At 35.6% G+C, this 22,117-nt stretch overlaps 3 protein-coding genes and 4 non-coding genes across 8 annotated transcripts; 2 read left to right on the top strand and 5 right to left on the bottom strand.

Moving 5' to 3' along the window:
* The first annotated feature begins 1,534 nt into the window (after positions 1 to 1,534).
* LOC109161006 (PLASMODESMATA CALLOSE-BINDING PROTEIN 3-like) lies at positions 1,535 to 3,855 on the top strand. Its single transcript, XM_019309304.1, has 5 exons — positions 1,535 to 1,787; positions 2,109 to 2,348; positions 2,495 to 2,534; positions 3,291 to 3,488; positions 3,537 to 3,855. The coding sequence occupies exons 1-5, from the start codon at positions 1,730 to 1,732 to the stop codon at positions 3,541 to 3,543; spliced, it is 543 nt and encodes a 180-aa protein (XP_019164849.1). The 5' UTR covers positions 1,535 to 1,729; the 3' UTR covers positions 3,544 to 3,855.
* A 5,365-nt stretch (positions 3,856 to 9,220) lies between these two features.
* Positions 9,221 to 14,756, top strand: LOC109161000 (probable inactive purple acid phosphatase 1). The gene is made up of 13 exons (XM_019309299.1): positions 9,221 to 9,338; positions 9,729 to 9,922; positions 10,031 to 10,122; positions 10,314 to 10,380; positions 10,516 to 10,638; positions 11,117 to 11,209; positions 11,307 to 11,436; positions 11,712 to 11,793; positions 11,984 to 12,116; positions 12,436 to 12,641; positions 12,728 to 12,853; positions 13,221 to 13,530; positions 14,349 to 14,756. The coding sequence occupies exons 2-13, from the start codon at positions 9,740 to 9,742 to the stop codon at positions 14,658 to 14,660; spliced, it is 1,857 nt and encodes a 618-aa protein (XP_019164844.1). The 5' UTR covers positions 9,221 to 9,338; positions 9,729 to 9,739; the 3' UTR covers positions 14,661 to 14,756.
* Positions 14,757 to 15,277: 521 nt separating this feature from the next.
* On the bottom strand, positions 15,278 to 19,671 carry LOC109161001 (magnesium transporter MRS2-5). 2 transcript variants are annotated; one of them, XM_019309300.1, is made up of 7 exons: positions 19,489 to 19,671; positions 17,900 to 18,509; positions 17,548 to 17,618; positions 16,852 to 16,980; positions 16,420 to 16,764; positions 16,203 to 16,250; positions 15,278 to 15,621 (listed from the first exon to the last, which is right to left on the bottom strand). In XM_019309300.1, the coding sequence occupies exons 2-7, from the start codon at positions 18,327 to 18,329 to the stop codon at positions 15,391 to 15,393; spliced, it is 1,254 nt and encodes a 417-aa protein (XP_019164845.1). In that variant the 5' UTR covers positions 18,330 to 18,509; positions 19,489 to 19,671; the 3' UTR covers positions 15,278 to 15,390. The 2 variants fall into 2 exon arrangements, with proteins under 2 accessions (XP_019164845.1, XP_019164846.1); XM_019309301.1 differs by lacking the exon at positions 19,489 to 19,671 and adding an exon at positions 19,331 to 19,472.
* Positions 19,672 to 20,840: 1,169 nt separating this feature from the next.
* TRNAT-UGU lies at positions 20,841 to 20,912 on the bottom strand. Its single transcript has one exon. It is a non-coding gene; the product is annotated as a tRNA-Thr (tRNA).
* A 180-nt stretch (positions 20,913 to 21,092) lies between these two features.
* Positions 21,093 to 21,164, bottom strand: TRNAT-CGU. Its single transcript has one exon. It is a non-coding gene; the product is annotated as a tRNA-Thr (tRNA).
* Positions 21,165 to 21,407: 243 nt separating this feature from the next.
* Positions 21,408 to 21,479, bottom strand: TRNAT-CGU. Its single transcript has one exon. It is a non-coding gene; the product is annotated as a tRNA-Thr (tRNA).
* Positions 21,480 to 22,000: 521 nt separating this feature from the next.
* Positions 22,001 to 22,072, bottom strand: TRNAT-CGU. Its single transcript has one exon. It is a non-coding gene; the product is annotated as a tRNA-Thr (tRNA).
* Between the last annotated feature and the right edge of the window lie 45 nt (positions 22,073 to 22,117).

Here is a 22,117-nt window from a genome sequence, read left to right as displayed (position 1 = left end):
GAGAGGCACGGGAGCTGACCCAAAGAAAATCGTCACTTGTGATAATCAAACCTTAATTATCCAGGAATTCTTCCCCACAAAAAAAGCTCATTTGCCACTTGAGCTACCCTATTGGGTTTTATTTCTTTTAACTTGTTAGCATAGTTAAAAAACACTCTTAAATGTAATAACTTATACAATGGTGCTTATTTTCTTATACACATGTAAATTCTTTTCGACTTTACATTTCTTCTGCATTCAATGTATTATTTATTTATATTACATTAACCCCTTATAATTTTACTACTATTTTTTCATTAAACATTTATGTCTAAAAGAAATATTAAATTTTTTATACTAATGATAAAACTCATTACTTTTCATTTTATAATACTCTTTTATTCTATTTTACCTATCATGTTTATTATTTCATGACAATGATAAATAAAATTATATTTATTCATTTATCTTCTTTAATAATTTTTATGATATATTCTTTTTTTTTTTTTTGTATTTACAAAGTAGTAAAATTTCTAAAATATATAAATTTATAAATGTATTTACGTAAATTGAGATTTGGAGGGATATATTTGTGAAGCGTAACGTATGGGTTTAAACCGTTAGACTTTTTAGAGTTAAGTTATAACCAGAGTTGGGCAAGGTTTAGTTAGATTCTAACTCTGTGGGTGAGTTTACGACCGTTTCAAGGCATAGGCAACGACACAGCACTACAGTCATACACTGTCAAAATCCCAGAGAAAACAAATGAATTTCTGGCCTTGAAATGCTAATTCACTTTTCCAAACACACTCTTTTTTAAAAAAGTAAAATAAAATAAAATAAAATTATACATTAGATTTCTATGACTAATTATTCTTCCAAAGGTTGAATCTCAATCCCAAAGACAGTATACTCTCACCTGATAAAGCATTTATGAAGATATAAATCATTGTGACTCAATGACTCAACAACAGAGCCAAATGCTGGTGCACACAAGAAATCTGTTCACTTTAAGTATAATCCCGACACTGTTGTTATCGAGATTTATAGGACTAATTCTAAACCCACAGAACCGTGTTCAAGGATGTTAGAGGAGATAAACCATGAATAGTTCAGTGGAGGTAAATGACAAGTCACCTAGTTAGTCCTTGGTTTTCACACTTGTCTGTACACTTTGTGCACAAAGAGTCTTCATCGATTAATTTTAGTCTCCCAGTGAGGCTCATATCTTCGGTGAGAATTGAATATCTACCTTATCGCTAGAACAAGACTTTCAAGAATGATTTTTGAACTATTGAGCTAAGCTCGTTAGACTATTAATTCACTTTTAAAGCAAACATTCTTCTGTCTTTCGAGGTTTAGCGTAATTGATTTGATGCTTGACTTAAAAGGTCATGGAACCAGTGGACACTAATTGCACAATTCACAATTTACCTCTATAATGATTCTAAAGCCGAGTCATGTGAAATTAAGGAAAAAAAAAAAAAAACTCTCCGGTTATTTAACCACCATTTAATAATCCAGCACTAATACATAGATTCCCCATATAAAAATCTCCACCCAGACCACACAATCAGCATTGTTTCTCAACAGAAAGTCTCCATTCCCCACACTTTCTCTTCCTTTCTGTTACCACCAACCTTTTCTAGTCTTTTCTAGCACCAACCTTGTTAAAACACTAAACCCAAAGTTCATAACTTTTTCTTGCATAATTTGAAGCTTCTCATCCCCAAGATCTTGCAGAAGAGCTATGATGGCTGTTTTTGTACTCTCTTTAGTGCTTCTCTTTGCCTTGGCTGGCCATTCAAGTATGTTCTGTTTTCTTTATATAAATCTTCGTTATTTTCTGCTAGATCGTTCAAAGATTGAGTATTTATTAACCAAATCAAGAATCTCTGAGGTCAGGTGTCATACAAGTATGTTTTACAGATATGGGACTTCAGTTTTTTGTTAAAAAATATGTTGGCTTGCTCAAAGATTGAGTCTTTTCTTTTTCTTCTTAAAGAAAAATGTTAAAAGCTATCGAAAATGACGGTTTATAAGGAAATAAAGTTGTGTCTTTGCTACTGGCTATAGCTTTTGGCGTAGTGATAAGCGAAAACTGGTTTTGTGTTTTTGGTGTTTGGTAGGTGCAATGTACTGTTTATGCAAAGATGGGAGCAGTGTGGCTCAGCTTCAGAAGAACATAGATTTTTCCTGTGGAAGTGGGGCTGATTGTAGTGCAATCCTTCAAAATGGGGCATGTTTTAATCCCAACACTGTGAAAGATCATTGCAACTATGCTGTGAACAGCTATTATCAAAGGCAGAGCCAATCTGGAGCAAATTGTGATTTTTTTGGCACTGCAACCCTCAGTGATAAGCCACCTGGTAACCACTAAAACTAAGAAAATCATGAATTCCTTTTCTTGTTTTTTAATTAAACCATAGGAGAAGCCTTTTCATAGACCCTTCCTTTTTCACTTATGGAGTTTTGGGTGGATTCACTAATTTATATTCTTCTTTGTTGTCTGCAGGCTCAGTTCCTGGATCATGTGTTTATCAATCTACACCTGGGTATGTCTTCTATACCCATCTCTTTTTTTTTTAGATCTTTTTTTTTCATTTAGGCCCTGTTTGGTAAAATGGCTGTTAGCTAATAGTTGTTTGCTGATAGCTGATTGTGTTAATTAGAGAGTATAAATAGTTGATACCATTAGTTGATTGTAGAAAAGTGTTTGGTAAATTAGCTGTTTGCTGGTAGCTGTTTGATATAATTTCTTTTTTCAAAAAGCTAATTGAAAAAGTTGCTAGGAGTAGCTTTTTTAATTTTAGCCTTTTGGAGTTGCAAAAAGCTAATTAACCAAACATTTATATTGATATTTTAACTAAATCAAACAATTAATAGTGATCAAATAAGTCAAAATTGGCCTATAGGCCAATTTTTTACCAAACAGGGTATTTCCAGATTCTCTAAAGTGTATCTCAAGTATGATTTCACCTTTTTCCCTGGGGAGGGGGAGGGGGGTTGTCTAAGTACTATTACCCTGGGGAGGGGAGGGGAGGGGGGGGGGGGGGGGGGTTGTCTAAGTACTATTACCCTGGGGAGGGGGAGGGGGAGGGGGTCTAAGTACTATTACCCCACGGGCGGGGCTTAGGTTAAAGGGTTACCTTGGAAGTCTTGCTCTAGCGGCAGGATGGGGTTCGATTCCCATTGTATGGTAATGAATATTCTTTATGGTAAGGCTTGATCCTGGCATCAGAGGGAAGTTCGAGTTCCAGTAAGAGTGTAGTGGTAAGCGCTTGATCCTAATTTTCTTAATATTCTTGCAGCAACACGGGTGGAAGCACTGGGACGGGAAACGGCACACCAACTAATCCCGGGATCATCAACAACACGCCTTTCGGGTTTGGACCTGGACCGACAGGGGTTGGGATTAACCCGGATGGTAGCGCAGCGGCGACTCATCATAAACACTACGCGGCCCTTTTCACCCTAACACTTGTGTTTTCAAGCTTGATATGCCTAAGGGTTTGAACAAGCTAAGACAGGTGAATGGTTGCAAGGTGGGGAAGGAAAGATTGAGTGTAGGGGTTTGAGAAATGGTTGAAATTTTGCCAGAAAGGAGGCTTGGTTTTTACTGCATTGTGAAAATCACCTGCACTGAAGTCCCACTTGGACTTGTGTCTATTTTCTTGTTCTTTTCTTGAAAAAAAAAAAAAAAGAATTGGATTCCCCTTTCCAAGTGGAAGTTGTTGTGGTGGTAGTGTTAGATAGTGGTGGTCTGATCTCTTCTTTTTGGATTTTTTCTCCATGTACATCTAGAGAGTAGAGAAAAGGCTGTTGTGTTCTGTATTTCTTTATTTAATTCTAAGCTCAATTGCCTATTGTATTATATTCTTCTTTTGCTAGCTTAGGCATTAATCAAATGGTACATATAACAGGGCAGGTGTGTGTATTTTTAATACATCATCGAATTGCACTCAATAATGTAATAGAACCACAACTTGGGGGTGTGGTTGAGGAGAAAGGGCACATCCATCCTTAACCAAACGTCAAGGTTCGATCTTTGGCTTTAGGTGTGGAGCAGCCTTAAATCTTCAAGTCAGACCAGTTGTTTCACCCAATAGAGGTGCTTACAACTCAGCGAGGAGTTTAGTCACTGTGTTTGACAATGGAAACTCTAGGTGGTTGGGTACACCAAAAAAATGTGATTGGACCACTAATCTAAAAAGGTTACACTTGTGCTAGACCGCCTCACGGACGATCTTTATTCGTGGGACGGGTCGGATCAATATGCAAATGTAATACGTATACTAGCAAATGTAATACTAAATATTACATTTCATCTTAACCCGACTCTATCTCACACAAATTTTTGCCATCTAAAAGAAGGTGCAAGTGAAACTCTAAACTAACCAATTTCGTATAATTCGTCGAATTTGTGATAAAATCTTTTTACCCTGTTACTGAGCGACACATGTAATTTTTAAAATATATTTTAAATTTTTTTTTTTTTAAACAAACATCCCCTATTTCACCTATTTCGGATTAGTCCCCTCGTTAGATTGTAGGCACCTCTTTTGAGTGGAACAACTGACCGAAAGATTTAAAACTGCACCATTTCCAAAGTCAAGGATCAAATTCTTAACCTTTGATTAATGATGAATAAATCCTTTCCATCCAACCATACCCAAATTACAAATTCATCTTCTTGAAATGGACTCTCATAGACTTTCAAACTCCTAACCAAAATGTATTCGCAATTAAAACACAGGTTATCAATAAAAAAAGATAAGGAAAAAAAAAACTATTAAAACTCGTGGAACTTATTGAATTGGACTCTCATTAACTCTTCTATATTTATTCAGCATATTTCATGCTAGATAAGTAAAGCGGGTAAAAAATAATGGGAAAATGGTCAAATAGGCTCTCGAATTTTAGGGGTCGTTTGGTTCACGGAATGTCAGATTACTTTAGGGAATGTTAGATTGCTGGGAATGTTAGATTCCTGTGTTTGGTTAAAATTGGGGTATGTAATATAATCATGTTTGGTTTAGGGTTACCTTTTATTCACACACTATAATATCCTTAACATATTTTCATATATTTTAATAAATTTAAAAGTTAAAATAAATAAATAAGATAACGGTATCATATATAATTGCATGATTTTAAAATATTAACTAAAATCTTGAACTTGAGAAACAAAATTATTTTATATGCTAACCTAACATAATAAAAATAAAAAATATATAATTACAAAAATAATTATGTGTGTGTGAGTGATAAACTAACATAACCAATGTTATCTTACATAACCTTAGAAATTGAAGGGAATCACATTTCCTTCAAAATCCTATGTGGAGGGAATGTGACATTCGCTTATCTCGCTGCCAGTCGAAACAAAGGAAAAATCATGTAACAATATAGAAATGGCAAAATGAAAGCAACAACGTGAATGCAGTGTAGAGAAGGAATTGATAGAAACCAGGGTATAAACGGAAAACCAAATTGGAGATGGCCACGCCTTCTCCGGCGACGAATTGGTCTCCGTTGTAGATTTTTTATTGTCAGGACAATGGCCGGAATTTAAGTGACCTGGTATTACAGGCCACTAACAGGTAAATAGGCCTTAATGAACTAATTTAACTTGTTTATGTACCTAATTGTAACTTTAAAAACTTTAAAGGCCTAATTGACTTTTAAGTTAAAGTTTGAGGGTCTATTTGACCCTTTTCCTAAAAATAATTCCTACAATTTATAATTTATGTGCTTCCGTAGCCACCAAGAAATAAAAGCAAACATGAGTTTGTTGGAAATTTTTTAAAAAATAAATATTTTAAGTGGTTATTTTGAAATATAAATATATGTGAGATCCAATTTTAATTTGAGTCCGGTTAAAGTGCTTTCATGTTCTTCTAAATGAGGTTAGAGACAACGACATTCTGCCTCATTCCATATCGGGAGGAGGTTGCAAATGTCGGTGGCGGCAACCAAAAGCCAAAGAAAAATTAAAATAAATATGTTTTTACTAGTAACATGTTGGTTATTGGTAAATTAAGTTTAATTTTACAATTTTAAAGAGTTTAAGTGTGTAAATCAAGCTTTTTAAAAGTTGAAAGACATACTTGCTTTTTTCACTGAAAATTGAATGGTCTATTTGACCATTTTCCTTAATTTTTAAATTTTGTGTGGAATTTCAAACTAGTGCTAAATGTTTTTTTTTTTTTTTTTTTGGCTTATTTCCTCATATGGAGATGTTTCTATGTTATTATTACTCTCTCCGTCCCATTTTACGTGTTTGGTTCGGTTAACGAGAATTAATTGATGTCATTTTTAATCTAATTTTTTATAATATTAAGTTTAGTGTTAGTATACAAAAGTTATATATTTAGAAACTACACTACAAGTACTACTAAACACAAAAAATCAAAATTAAAAATAAGTAAAAAACACTAAAGAAAATAAATAAAGAAGAAAGATCGAGTTTGTTTGACCAATGAATAGTAAGTATGACATATAAAATATGACAAAAAGAGTATTTTATTTAAATATTGTATTATGGCATTTGTTTTCAAAGCATTAAGACCATAACCTGTAGGGTGTGGTTGAGTGGAAGGGACTCATCAATCCTTAACCAATGCAAAGGTCAAGGGTTTGGTTCTTGGTTTTGGGAATGGAGAGTAGCCTTAAATCTCCAGCAGGGTCGATTTTTAGATTTTCGTGGCAGAATAAATTACAATAATAATAATAATAATAATAATAATAATAATAATAATAATAATAATGTGCGCAAATTCACAATGTAAAAGGATTGAAAAATAGAAAAATGTCCAAAGCTAAAGTAGCACGCAAATCTCAAACCTTTGACCTATAAGTTGAAATACAATAAACACATCTCCTTACCATTTCGCCATGATACTTTTTAAATTTAATTAAAAACTTTTAGTTTTTATTTCTAAACTAACTAGGTAAAATTAAATATTGGACCTCTAAAATTTGGGGATCCTCTAAATTGTGGGGCCCTGTGCGGTAGCCCAGCTTGCACAGTCCAAAATCCGGCCCTGATATCCAGGCCAGCTGTTCCATCCAAAAGAGGTGCCTACAATTCAACGATAAAATTAGTCACTGTGTCCGGCTGTGGGAACCTGCGCAAATTATGCTGTGCAACCGAATGCACCTTGCAAGGTGCATACGGTTGCAAAACGGCGCCGTTTTGGTTAAAAAAACGCGCGGCCCACTTAAAGAAGAAATCAGGTTCGATTCCCAGCAATAGCATTTTTATATATCCAGAAATTCATAACTATATAACCACAATTTCATAACTATATATCCACAATTTCATAACTATATATCCACAGTGAATGAATGAAGTAAAAATCCACAATGAATGAATGAATGAAGTAAAAATCCATAATGAATGAATGAATGAAGTAAAAATCCACAATGAATGAACTAAATATCCACAATATATGATTGAACTAAATATCCACAATGAATGAACTAAATATCCATAAATTCATAACTATATAACCACAATTTCATAATTATATATCCACAATTTCATAACTATATATCCACAATAATGCTATTGCTGAGAGTCGAACCTGATTTTTTTTTTTTAAAGTGGGACGCGCGTTTTTAATCAAAACGACGTCGTTTTGAACCGTATGCACCATGCGCATGGTACATTCGGTTGCACAGCATAACTATTGGGGAACTTGGATATACCCAAAAAAAAAAAAAAAAAAAAAAAAAAAAAAAAAGAGCTTAAGACCATGTATATTTTTTTTTTTTTTTGGAAAAAGACCATGTATATTATTAAACGAAATTACGGAATGAATTTTTTTGGTACATTGATTTGCATTATTGGTATACTTTGGACATCAGCATTTCAAGATTATAAAATCAACAAATAAAGAAATTAATTTTTGTTATTGAAATAAAATAATGAATTCTATTATTAAACATCACAAGAAACAAATCTCCAAGTGAGGAAATAAGCAAAAAAAATTTAAAAATAAAATAAAAATTATGCTAGTTTGTAATTCTACATAAATTTAAAAATTATGATAATAATGTCAAATCAAATGATGATGTGGATGTTTAGTTGCCAAATAATAGTCCAACTCAACAAATTTAGATTGCGTTATCTTAATCGTGGGTTGAGCGCTATAATGGGTAAAATTGCTATAAACGGTAAATATTTGGTTATAGATTGCTAAATTAGAAAAAATGACACTTTTTTCTCAAGAATTATATTTTTTTTTTGAATGCTACTGGCTCTATTACATTATAGTATCTGTTCATATACTTTCTCAACCTACTGAAACACAAAGAGCCAATAACGCCTCCACCGAGGCTCGAATTCATAACCTTCCAAATGGAAGTCCAACCCGGGTACCATTAGACCACATAGTCCTGGTCAAGAATTATATGTTTATAGTGTTTTTTTAAATCTGAATTATTCACTATCAACGTTAGCCCCATTAATTATTTTAAAAGTGACATTTTTCCCTCTTTGTTAAATGGGTTTTTGGATTGATAAAAATAAGGGCAAAATATGTATTTGAAAGAACTTTCATTCTCCAACAAATTACACACTACCAATAAAAAAAAAAAAAAAAAAACATGTACGGAAGATGAAGACAATGACAATGCTATCTAAAAAAATTAAGAAGAATTAGTGAAATTTAAACCAAAAATAGTATTTATTTAGGCTATCGTTTTTAGACTGACATTATTACAAAATTGCAAATATTTATTTTAGTGACAATATAATCAATCTCTTATATATTATCTTGCATTTATATACTTTCAATTACCAATTTAAATAAATAAATTCAATATTTATTTACCTATGCATGAACATCTCCGATATAATATTCCATCGATATATTTTGAAATACTTATTTAAAACTAATCATTGGTTACGCAAATCACGTAAAAAAAAACTAGTAATATAATAATTAATGACTAAATCTACAATTTAGATATGATTAATAGACTAAAATGTCATTTTCCCTAATATAAATTAGTTGTTATTAACCCAGTTTGAATGTCAACTACACAATTCAGTTTAAAAGGTGTGAACAACCATAATTACTTCTGTAAAATCAAAGCAATTAACCCATGTCTTTCTTAGAGCGTCTTAATCAATCATTGATGCACTCTTTAAACAACCGAATCTTCTTCGAATGATTCCAACTTTCTTCCCACGAGTCCACGTACGATAATAATCATCAAACATCGTTGTTTTTGAACTGATTTTGACGTCTAGCATTGGGACGGAGCCTCACACTCACTGCCTCTTTAGATACTTCCGCAGAGATAGTTTCTGCTCAAGATTTTTCATTTCTACACGGAATTGAGTTAAGGTCAGTTACCCTTTTCCTATCTCTGCCCTTTTCTGGTGTTTCAACTGATTTCTTGAGTTTTTGCTAGCTAATTCTTGATACCCACTTGATTTCTTGAGTTTTTGGAAAGGGTGTTACAGTAGGACCATGTGTTAGAGTTTTAGTTAGTCCATTGGTCATTGTTATATGTGAGATTTTATCAATAATATATTCTATTCGGCTTGGTACCGAGTGAGGGTTAAAGAGCAGAATGGAGATTAAAGTTTAGCTGTAAGGGTGTTGAGTTTGCTTATTTTGGCTAAGCAAATTGAACTTTTTTTTACATGACAATGGGCCTTTTTCAAGTTTAGAAAGATGCATGATAATATTCTTTGTAGGATTAATCAATATTATTGCTGTTTTCTGGGACAGTGTGGGTGTTCATGCCTGCTTTGATAATGGGAATCTCCAAGAAGTTGTTACCGATATTCTGGTTTCTGCTTAGCCTTCAAGTGATAGCATCTCACAAGGAGCACCCTCTTGCCAGGATTGCAATTCATAAGACGGTTCTTGCTTTTGACAAAGATGCATACATTAAAGCCACCCCTTCGGTTCTTGGAGGCAACGTAAGTGCTTTTTCTTGCCATTCATAAGGTTAATTTCCCGTTGTCTGCTTTGAAAAGTGAAACAACTAACTTCGTTTTGGTCTTATTTTGAACCTATCTGTCTTTTAGGGCCAAAACCAAGAATGGGTTACTCTAGAATACAGTGTGTCAAACCCTTCAATTGATGATTGGATTGGAGTATTTTCACCAGCCAACTTCAGGTAAAAGGAAAAATTCTGCTTCACATCTATGCTGTACTCTAACTCCAAATATGGTATTAATAATCGGAATATAAATTAACCCGTAAACATTGGATAGTTGCAGAGAGAAACGATATCCTTTGCAGCATGAAAACTGTTTTACTAAGTTTTGGTGTCTTTTCATCTTTTGACACATGCCTACAATTTTGAAGTCAATCAACTTGTGTTCGTGAAAATCCAAGAATGTTTCCGCCACTATTGTGTACAGCACCCATAAAGGTTTGTACCATTTACATGTAATGAAAAGTTTTGAAGTACTTCTTGGATGCTTTTTTTTTTTTTTTTTTTTTTTTTTTTTCCGCAAAAGATTACCAAAAGAATTAGTGTGATATTAGTTCTTCACTTGATGTGCAGTATCAATTTGCAAATTATGCGAGCCCTGGTTACAAAGACACGGGGAAAGGATCATTGAAGCTCCAATTGATCAATCAGAGATTTGACTTCTCTTTTGTGTTGTTCACTGGTGGACTCTCGACAGTATGCTACTTTCTGTGTTATCTTTGTTTACCCAAATTAGTACTCGAGTATAGTGGTTAATACCCAATTTAGTTCTTGATTCTAACAGCTGATGACTCAATTAAGTAAAATTATCAAAGTCGAGGACCCAATTAAGCACAAAAAGACGTTTAGGACTAAATTGAGAAAAACCACTACAGTCGATGACTAAATTGGGTATTAACTCAAAATACTACTATTTATCTTGAAAGAATTTGATAGAACAAATCTCACTTAGTTCAAATTTGTCTTTATATTCCAACTTCTTCTATCCGGTTGGTTGCATGTAGTTTTGAGGTTTATAATGTAAGAGATCAGCATGCTTTATCGATGTTCCTTTGCTGTTATCTGATTAGTTTAATTTGTTTCTAAATGAAGTTCTAATTATCTTTATGGAATTTCTTGTCCTAAATGCTATTATTTCATTTAATGTTGCTATAATTTTATTCCCGTGCAACAGCCAAAGCTGGTGGCAGTCTCGAATACAGTTGCCTTTGCAAATCCAAACGCACCTTTATACCCACGGTTAGCCCAGGGAAAGACATGGAATGAAGTAGGTGTATTATTTGATATAGCTCTTCATTCTTGTGCATAGCATGTAATTGTATTAAAATGAAGAACGAATTACTTTGGCCTTGGTGGTTGATCAGATGACGGTGACATGGACAAGTGGATATGATATCAGCGAAGCCGAGCCTTTTGTGGAGTGGGGCCCTCGAGGAGGACAACAGATGCGTTCTCCTGCAGGGACGCTGACTTTCGACATCAGCAGCATGTGTGGTATGTTGAATGTTTGAGGTTTGAGTTTATTAATGGGCATTCTAATGGCAAATGGTTTATGAATATGGAGTACCATTTAGAAGACTTAGGCTATCCTTATCCCTAAAATACTCGGTTTCAGAAGTGGGTCCTACTTCCACATCATCAAATTTGCAATTTCTTCACTGTTTTCTTTACATTCTTGCAATCCCAACTCACTTTCAAAAATGGGTCCCGCTTTCGCATCCCTATAGTTTCTACTCACTTTTAATACCAAATAATAAGCAACATTGCAGGTGCACCGGCTAGAACTGTGGGATGGCGAGATCCCGGGTTTGTTCACACTAGTTTTTTGAAGGAGCTATGGCCCAACTCAGTGTAATGTTACCTCTTCTATCCAATGCCATTACTAGAGATTTGCAAATAATCCATGTCTTTAGAACTGTTGTTCGGTATTTACCCACAACTTCCATTTGATTTTGATGAGTTTTGGTTTTCGACCCACGATGCATTCTAAAGCTTTGATTTTAGCAGTGAAATGACCCGTTTTGCTCCTCGAGATTTGCAGGTATACCTACAAGGTGGGGCATAGATTGTTCAATGGTACTTATGTTTGGGGTCGATTAAACCAGTTTAAGTCTTCTCCTTACCCTGGGCAAAACTCTCTACAACGTGTAGTCATTTTTGGTGACATGGGAAAGGTTTGTATTCTCTTAATAGAAGCTTAACTATAAAGATGTAAAAGGCGCCAAAGACCTTGTGGTCAAGCGGCATGAAGTGATTCTTCCAAGTGGGAGGTCATGGATCATGGATTCGAGTCTCAGTGGAGTCAGTATTGACTCGTTGGATTTCAGTAGGTTGAGAAAGTATATACGAACATATGCAAAAAAAAAAAAAAAAGTAACAGGCTTTTGAACTTCAATTGGTCATGGCCATGTTGGTCTATACCGGTTTTGAACTTCAATAAAGTGCTCTCATTATAAACTTGCTTTGATGTAAACTTTTACATTACATATGCAGGATGAAGCTGATGGCTCCAATGAATATAATAATTTCCAACCCGGCTCCCTTAACACTACCAAGCAACTCATTCAGGATTTAAAGGATATTGATATCGTCTTCCACATCGGAGATATCTGTTATGCTAATGGATATATTTCACAGTGGGATCAGTTTACAGCTCAGATTGAGCCAATTGCTTCGACTGTTCCTTACATGGTTGCTAGGTATACTTCAAATCTTCTAAGAACTTGTCAAGCTCATAACGGTTTTTGGCTCCTCTTTTGTGGTGATTAATAGCATTGGCTTGCAGTGGCAACCATGAGCGCGACTGGCCTGGAACAGGATCATTCTACGGGAACATGGATTCGGGAGGAGAATGTGGAGTCTTGGTTCAAACTATGTTTTATGCTCCCACCGAGAACCGAGAAAAGTTTTGGTATATGATTATATTTTTGGTATTAAATACACACATCCAATATGACTTGGTTAAACAGCCAATATGATTGTTTAGTTACTCAGCTTTTTATAACAGTTTATTACTCTAAAATGCTAAAATTCAAAAAACTGCTTTGCGATCAACTTTTTGAGAAAATAAATTATACCCTAATCAGCTAACAGCTAAGTTACCAAACATCTTTCTACTAGTCGGCTACAACCAACTAATGCTATCAGCTAGTCAGACCCGCTAACTCAATCCGCTAATAGCTATTTGCCAAACACCCCATAAAAGCTAGGGACTTTGTCAGTTTGGGAGTTTCAATGTGACATAGTTGTAAACATTTTTGTCTTTTGTATGCTCTTAGGTACTCAACTGACTATGGCATGTTCCGGTTCTGCATAGCTGACACAGAACACGACTGGAGAGAGGGAACGGAGCAATATAAGTTCATCGAACACTGTCTGGCGTCAGCAGACAGACAAAAACAACCGTGGCTTATCTTCCTTGCACACCGAGTCCTCGGTTATTCTTCGTGCTCATACTATGTTGAGCAAGGATCAACTGAGGAACCCATGGGGAGGGAGAGCCTTCAAAAGCTCTGGCAAAAGTATAAAGTTGATATCGCTATCTTCGGGCATGTGCACAATTATGAGCGAACATGCCCTGTTTACCAGGTATTCCCAAATTCTGAGAAGACTGCTCTCTTTTTTTTGTCCTAACAATTTATATTCTATCCTTTGACAAAGAGATGAGACAACAATCTATGAGCTTTCAATTATTTTAGGGAAAAGGGTCAAATAGGCCCTCGAACTTTACACGATAAAGAAATTAGACCTCTGATTCTCTGAACTTTTAAAAGTTGCAGTTAAGCTCATAAGCATGCTATTTTCGTGCATTGGAACCCCAAAATTGGTTAATGACCTGTAATAATAGGTCACTAGGTTCTAACGAGACTTTGACAACTCTGGGACAGTCAATTGCCGGTTGCCTTTGAAACCTAGATGGTCGCCTTCTTCGATGAGAAGGCGACCACTCCGTTGAGAAGGCAACCCAGGTGGTCAACGTCGACTTTTTGAGACAGTCAACGGCAGCCAGCGACGACCTGCATACCGCTAACCTGCTGGTTACCAGTAAATTAGACTTATTTGACCGATTTTAATAAGTCGGAGTGTTTAATTGCAACTTTCAAAAGTTCAATGGTCTAATTGCCTTCTCGTGTAAAGTTGGAGGGTCTATTTGACTCTTTTCCCGTTATTTTATTAAGATGTTCCTTTAGTACTAAAGGAACATGATCAGAACTAGTGCTAAAGCTCTCTAAATGGAGAAATATAGAACCCATATAGCCAACCCAAACCAGATTATGATTAATGCTTCATTAAGTTGAGATGTAGAGAACTTTCTATCAAACCAGAAATCACCTCCTCCACAAAGCATCTTGTTATCTTTTCTTCTGACAAAAAGCATTGTTCATCCTCTCTCTTTTATCCCACAGAATATTTGCACAAACAAGGAGAAGAACTTCTACAAGGGACCTTTGAACGGGACAATACATGTCGTCGCTGGTGGAGCAGGAGCAAGCATCTTGGACTCGGACTTTGCCCCCATCCAACCGTCGTGGAGTCTTTTCAGGGACTTTGATCATGGGTTCGTGAAACTGACAGCTTTCGACCATTCAAATCTGCTGTTCGAGTACAAAAAGAGCAGAGATGGTAAGGTTTACGATTCCTTCAGGATATCGAGAGACTACAGAGACATCCTAGCTTGTGCTGTAGATAGCTGCCCTAGCACAACACTTGCTTCTTGATGCTATGATACAGGACTCCACTTCTTAGTCCAATCCACTTCAAATCTATGTTATAACTGGAGCATTTTGTGATGATGAAATAGAGTTTTCCCAAAATAGTTTCCTATCTGAATATTACAAGAATTCCTCTTTGCTAAATGGCCTGGGTTTTCAGTCAAGCAAGAATTAACACAAAAATATGCCCCCGGGCATAGCTCAGTGGCGAAAGCCGAAAGGTTGAGTGTGGTGTAGCGACCCAACAAATACCTGAGTTCGAATCCTCAATAGGAGAGAATCTCAGCCTTAGGGCAAAAAGCAAGCACTCGGACCCTGACCCTGCTTCCCTAAGTCACATCCGTGATTTACCTTTTCTCAAAATCCCTAGGGCAAAGGTGAGGGACCCTCAGGTTTAGGGTTTTAAACCTAAGGAAGGATCTCAGCCTTGGGGCAAAAAGCAAGCACTCAGACCCTGGCCTTGCATCACCAAGGCACATTTCGCAATTTACCTTCTCTCACAATCCCCAGGGCATGGGGTGAGGGGCCCGCAAGTTTAGGGTTTAAACCTAAAAATTAACACAAAAATATTGAAAACAATTAACTTGAATGTTTAGAAATGGTAATTTTTGTAATCCAGTGTATTTAGAGAAGATTTGCAAGCTTTCTTTAATTGTGGAAGTGTTATTTTGGACAGTGGCCTTCAATGTTGCCACAGAAAGCTAAGAACTGGATCCATTCAAATCCAATGTAAACTTTACAATGGGAAGACTTTCTTCTTCCTAAAGTAGATCAAGAATAAAGAATATAAACCCCCACAAAATGCTACAGTTATAGCAATAACCCAGTTAAATGTTTCTGGGTCATTAAAAATTGTGTCTTCAAAGTTCATCCCAAAGACTGCAGTCACCATGGCAAATATTGTGGCCACAAATGTAGCTGCTGTCAGAAGCAACTCATATTGTATAAGCTGGTTTTGGACATTGCCCTGTGTTACACATGAACAAATATCGCAATGACAACCACATCACAGCTAAAGAATATACAGCAAATATGTCTCTTTTCAAGGGAAAATTGCACTTTTTGTCCCTAAGTTATAGGGTAATTGTAGGATTCGTTCCTACTTGTTGGTCGTGCTCACTTCTCATCCCTAAGCTATAACTGATGTTGCAAATTTAGTCATTTTTTTCTAACAAGCTGTACTCACGGTCCCTAAGCTATAACTGACGTTGCAAGTTTTGTCCTTTTTTATAACAGGTCGTGCTCACTTCTCATCCTTAAGCTATAACGACGTTGCAAATTTCGTCCCTAATGTTTTGTTAGAAAAAGGACAAAATTTGCAACGCCAGTTATAGCTTAGGGACAGTGAGTACGACTGGTTAGAGAAAAGGACGAAATTTGCAACGTATAGTGAGTACGACCTGTTAGAAAAAAGGACGAAATTTGCAACGAGTTTTGTAGGGACGAATCTTATAATTACCTTATAACTTAGGGACGAAAAGTACAATTTTCCCTTTAAATAAAAAAATTAAAAAATTGGGGTGGCGTGGTTAAGTAATATGGTCTTACCAGTTTTATGTTGATCAGATCCTCTGTGTCATCAATATATTCTTTAAGCTGCATCGGCGGAGAACAAAAGGTGAGGAACCAAATTATTTTTGCTTCATATTAAAAACAACGATATTCATTAAGCAATCTGGTGAATAACAGTCTACTCCAAAACGCATATGAGCAACACTTAGAGATTTGGAGCGAGAAAGTAGAGGTTCAATTATGCCACTCTTACCGACAGCAAGCTGTTGAGTGTATTGTCACTGACAACAAAATATGCTTCCAACAGCATTTCAAGTTGATCGATATTTTCTCCATTGCTGGATGAACTCATAAAGCTTCCATGTTTGCTGGAGCTGATACTGCTAAAAGCCCTTTTTAATCTCTGCCCTCCACCGCTATTTGATCCCACAGGTGATACCGGAGCAGATTTGGGCGGTAATCTGATATTTCGAGAAGTACTAATGCGATCATATGGATCGCTAGTAAGGAAACCCTCTTTTCTCTGTTTCTTCTCGGTTAAATACATCTCAGCCATGTCTCCATCATCATCCATTAGGTGTTCTATTTCATCACAAACCTGGAGATGAATTGAAAAGTTTGTACGAGCAGTATAAGAAGTTACCCGAGCAATAATGACCTAAAGCAATGAAATATACAGTCTAACCTTTTGGACTCGTTGAGTCAAGGCGAGCAGTTGACCTTTCAATCTACGGACACGTTCCAGATTAAGAGTGCTTATAGATGATGCAAGTTCGTCAAGCACTGGGTGGACCTCGGTTTCTAATTCTTTCACCTATGATATTTACAATGCTGTCAAAGCCAGTGAATTCTTACATACAATTTGTCTTTCTTGAAGGATAATCCTATTAGCGATGAAATTTTATATTCATACTTTTGTATCACTTAAATAAGGACAAAGAAATGTTTCACCAATACATCTAACCTGATTTCTTCCATTCTAAAATACAATTCTTTGATAATCAAGGCTATTTAGATTTACCAATCTAACAAACTGGACTTCAGCAAGTGAGCCTATTATAGTACAATCTACCAATATCCTTTTTCCGGTTGTTGAGCATTGTGCAATCCAACTATCAGCTTAGGCTTGTAGTTGAGATGGAGCACATGCTTCAATTTGGTATCAGAGCTAGACCAAAGGTCAAGGGTTCAAATCTCTACGTCACCCGATAAGCGACTACGGTTCACGTGTTGCTTGGAACCCATCGCACACGTGAAGGGGCGTGTTGAGCATTGTGCAATCCAACTATCAGCTTAGGTTTTTAGTTGAGATGGAGCACATGCTTCAATTCCCGTTTCCAATTTAACACAAAAATGGCATATGGCATTGGAAGATGCATACCTGAGCATCAAGCGACATGCATGTCAGTTCCAAAGCAAGCTCCAAAGCCTTGAATTCAAACGGAAGATCATCTGAACCAAATTTCAGAAACAAATCATAAAGTACCCGTAATTTTCAAAAGGAACCATAACTCGTTCCAACAGAATAGAGTACCAGAGTAGTACATCTTTTACTTTAAGCACATTTATTTTTAGTGAAACTTACAGCACGTTTACTCCTAGTTCGAAAATTTGGTGACAATAATGCAAGATGATTGAGAAAATTCAAAAAAAAATAAATGACACTATTTCTAAAGCGGGATGAATGGCTCTTGAGGACTTAATTTCAACATCAAACAATATAGGAATTTTACCAGACTGATCTTTATTCGTTTGAAGACGTTTGCACAATTCTGACTGGTAATGGAGCACACTTGCATCCAGAGAATTCATCAGTATAACCTCATCAGCCGTGATGATACATCTAATCTGTTCAAGACTAATAACAATAGCTTGCTCACGACCTAATATAGTTGAGGGATAGATAAACATAGGATCCAAAAGCCGCATATCTCTAGCTGGCAAAGAACAATGTCTCATTACTGTCGCCTTATCCAATTCCAAAACCTTTGAATTCCCATGCTGGTCAATCTTTATCCAAGATCGATTCCCAATACCATGCCCCCTCTTCTTAAGGCCAGGAAGCCCAGACCCATTGACGTTAGCATTTAACCTTTGATGGCTAAAAGAAGACCTAGGTTCAACAGCATCTGAAGTTAGAGAATGATATTCTGGTTCTGCCATTTGCTTCTTTAACGTTTTATATAACAACTTGGGTCTCACAGAGGAACGATAGCCTCATAGCCATAAACTCAAAATTAACATTTCTTCAGTAATGCAGCCTTATGGATCTCAGCTGAGTAACATAAAGCACTAACCACTCTTCTTGTCAAGACATCCATCCATTTACATTTTGAATTAACACTGCATATCAAATTCAGGTAGATAATAAATTCTATGAACTAATAATTACATAAACAGAACAATTCCAAAAAAGAAGAAAGTCCTAAGTTCTCCCATTCCAATGTCTAAGTTTTGTTACTAGAAAATGAACTCCATACTTAAACCCGCAAAATTACTTTTCCTCGTGAAGCATGGCCTGGAACAACAGATCCCAAGTTTTTCATTGTTGTACTAAATCTGCTTAGTTTATTACTCCCTGCGTCCCATTTTACGTGTCGGGTTCAGTTAACGAGGCTTGACTACAATTATTTACAATTTAATTTTTCATAATATTAAGTTTAGAAGTAGTATGTAAAATTTATATATATAGAAACTATATTAAAAGTACTATTAAACTCAAAAATTCAAATTTAAAAATTTATAAGAAAACCTAATAGAAACAAGCAAAGAAGAAAGAATTGTTTGACCAATGAATAGTAAGTAAGACAGATAAAATGGAAGAAAGGGAGTATAAAGCAGCAAGGCAATGAAAACCATTCACCCATCTATACACCTACCTATGCATTTATTTTTATACTGGAAATCCCAAAGACTAATGTTCTTGTTTTCTACTGCATCATAAGCTAGGGTCCTAGGAACCATAACTGTTAAACCTCTGACTTTCATTAAAATTTGATTTATATTTTAGGTCAAATTCAACCTAAGAATAATCATGACATTAGCAAATTTCAGATAACTTTAATAAGTCAAACAAAAAAATCAAAATCAGAAAACAGAGAAAAAAAAAATCATAATTTTCCACTTGTACCTAAACAACTACAAAATGAAACAACAATTAAAACCTTGAAAGGTCCCCAATTATCCAGAAATGCATTTTCAGATAAAACTGAGCTGTAAAAACCGCACTGAACATCACAATGAATGATCTTTAACTTGCAGAGGTGAACAGTGGATGTGTGCACTCGTGGATTTAAAGATAACACTTCAAAAAAGATTTCACCTTTTTTCAAGAAGACATGAATTTGTATCGGAAGGTGTGTTGCGTGATTGAAACCCGAGCAAAGAAATTGTTTTGTTTTGCCTTGGGTTCTGTGGGGAATTTGTTGTGATGTTGGGTTATTGGATTGCAGGAAGGGTCGGGGCGAGGCGTGGCGTCGCTGACCAGTGCGTTGTTCTGGTGTTTATTAATTTAGGAAAATATTATGTGAAATTTCATTTTTAAGAAAATAATTTTTTAAGTTTTCAAAAAAAAAATAAAAATTTGGAACCCTTCAATCCTGTCATAAATGTTTCCCTCGTCACTCAAAATAAAAAATTAAAAATTAAAACCTCCAAAAAAAAAAAGCCCACACATACAAAATCAAGATCAAATATTGAAATCACCAACCAACTATTACTAGCTTACTCAATATAATTGAAATTTTTTAGCGTCGAACAATATAATTAAATATATATAAATTTAACATGATAAAATTTTGATATATATTAAATTGTTAAATATTTTTAAAAAATCTACTAAATCTACAACTGACTGATTAACTGGTCAAAAAACATTGATTCGGTTACAAACTTCGATTCGGTTAATGGTTAAACTTTTAAAAACTTCAATTAACCGATTGCACAACCCTAGTTGTGTTGGCCCGCCGTTGACTGCCTAAAAATCATAAAACCAACAATATATTAGTAATCCACAAATGTGGATGCTCTTAAAAAGGTACAAGTGGCACATTTCCATCTTGGAGCCCGCTATGCATTAAAATGCTAACTCATAGTTAATGTGTGCTATTATATTCCAAAATTAATAGCCCCCAATGATGATTGCACTCGCAACCTTTCGCTTACGAAGTAAATGCACTACCACTGTGCTACAAAGGCGATCACTCATGTTAACACTCTCATTCTTAAAATCCGCAAATAATCCACTAATGTGGTTGCACTTAGAAAAGTACAAGTGGCACATTTCCATCATTTACGCTTTTTCATTTTTTTTATTATATATTTTAATTCAATGGTCTATTTGACCCTTATTTCCATTTTTAATTATATTTTAAAATTAATAGCCCCAGAAGAGGATCGAACTCACAACTTTTCACTTACGAAGCAAACACACTACCACTATGCTACAGAGGCTATCACTCATTTTGACACTCTCATTCTTAAAATCCGTGAATAATCCACAGATGTGGATGCTCTTAGAAAAGTACAAGTGGCACATTTCCATCTTGGAGCCCGCTATGCATTAAAATGTTAACTCGTAGTTAATTTGTGCTTGTTCATTTTTCTTAATTATATATTTTAGTTCAATGGTCTATTTAACCCTTATTTATATTCTAATTATATTTTGGAATTAACAGCCCCCGACGAGGATTGAACTCATGACCTTTCGCTTACAAAGCGAACGCACTACCACTATGCTACGGAGGCTATCGCTCATTTTGACACTCTCATTCTTAAAATCCGCGAATAATCCACAGATGTGGATGCTCTTAGAAAAGTACAAATGACACATTTCCATCTTGGAGCCCGCTATGCATTAAAATGTTAACTCGTAGTTAATTTGTGCTTCTTCATTTTTTTAAATAATATGTTTTAGTTCAATGGTCTAGCCCCCGACGAGGATTGAACTCGTGACCTTTCACTTACGAAGCGAACGCACTACCACTATGCTACAGAGGCTGTTGCTCATTTTGACACTCTCATTCTTAAAATCCGTGAATAATCCACAGATGTGGATGCTCTTAGAAAAGTACAAGTGGCACATTTTCATCTTGGAGCCCGCTATGGCATTAAAATGTTAACTCGCAGTTAGTTTGTGCCCGCGAATAATCCACATAAATGTGGATGTTTTGAATTATATAATTTAGTTCAATGGTCTATTTGACCCTTATTTTTATTTTAATTATATTTTTTGGAATTAATAGCCCCCGACGAGGATCGAACTCGTGACCTTTCACTTACGAAGCGAACGCACTACCACTATGCTACGGAGGCGGTCGCTCATTTTGATACTCTCATTCTTAAAATCGTGACCTTTCACTTACGAAGCGAACGCACTACCACTATGCTACGGAGGCGGTCGCTCATTTTGATACTCTCATTCTTAAAATCCGTGAATAATCCACAAATGTGGATGCTCTTAGAAAAGTACAAGTGACACATTTCCATCTTGGAACCCGCTATGCATTAAAATACTAACTCGTAGTTATAATTTGCGCCCACGAATAATCCATAGAGAAGGTAGAGAGCTGTGTGTTTCTTGTCAAATATGAGAAATGTAAAGTAGTGTTATTAGGATAAGGTTTAAATACCAAGTAAGGTTGAAAATACTAGAATGACCTCTCTTATTCTCAAAAAAGGTTAGGTAGAATGCATAAAGTTCAATTAAGAAATTAGGGTGGGATTTAGCAACGCAAGGGATGTGCATGTGCTATGCTATCTCGTAGTTAATTTGCGCTTTTTTTGGTTTTGGTTTGTAATTACGGAGTACATTTTAATTATATATATAAACTAATAGCCCCCGGCGAGGATCGAACTCGCGACCTTTCGCTTACGAAGCGAACGCACTACCACTATGCTACGGAGGCTGTCGGTCCTTTTTTCCCATAAAAAAAATTATATTCGTATTCAAT

The sequence above is a fragment of the Ipomoea nil genome, unplaced genomic scaffold (genome assembly GCF_001879475.1).
Source record: "Ipomoea nil cultivar Tokyo-kokei standard unplaced genomic scaffold, Asagao_1.1 scaffold2921, whole genome shotgun sequence".
Classification (NCBI taxonomy): domain Eukaryota; kingdom Viridiplantae; phylum Streptophyta; class Magnoliopsida; order Solanales; family Convolvulaceae; genus Ipomoea; species Ipomoea nil.
The sequence above is the reverse complement of the archived record's forward strand: the minus strand, read 5'-3'. Positions and strand labels throughout refer to the sequence as shown.

Coding starts and splice junctions, on each gene's coding strand:
- LOC109161000 (XM_019309299.1), top strand. CDS start 9,740: ATGCCTGCTTTGATAATGGGAATCTCCAAGAAGTTGTTACCGATATTC. Junction 10,123..10,313: donor TTTTCACCAGCCAACTTCAG/GTAAAAGGAAAA, acceptor ACAATTTTGAAG/TCAATCAACTTGTGTTCGTG. Junction 12,642..12,727: donor GTTCCTTACATGGTTGCTAG/GTATACTTCAAA, acceptor ATTGGCTTGCAG/TGGCAACCATGAGCGCGACT.
- LOC109161006 (XM_019309304.1), top strand. CDS start 1,730: ATGATGGCTGTTTTTGTACTCTCTTTAGTGCTTCTCTTTGCCTTGGCT. Junction 1,788..2,108: donor TGCCTTGGCTGGCCATTCAA/GTATGTTCTGTT, acceptor GGTGTTTGGTAG/GTGCAATGTACTGTTTATGC. Junction 2,349..2,494: donor CCTCAGTGATAAGCCACCTG/GTAACCACTAAA, acceptor TGTTGTCTGCAG/GCTCAGTTCCTGGATCATGT.
- LOC109161001 (XM_019309300.1), bottom strand. CDS start 18,329: ATGGCAGAACCAGAATATCATTCTCTAACTTCAGATGCTGTTGAACCT. Junction 16,765..16,851: donor TGACTCAACGAGTCCAAAAG/GTTAGACTGTAT, acceptor ATTCATCTCCAG/GTTTGTGATGAAATAGAACA. Junction 15,622..16,202: donor ATCTGATCAACATAAAACTG/GTAAGACCATAT, acceptor TGTGTAACACAG/GGCAATGTCCAAAACCAGCT.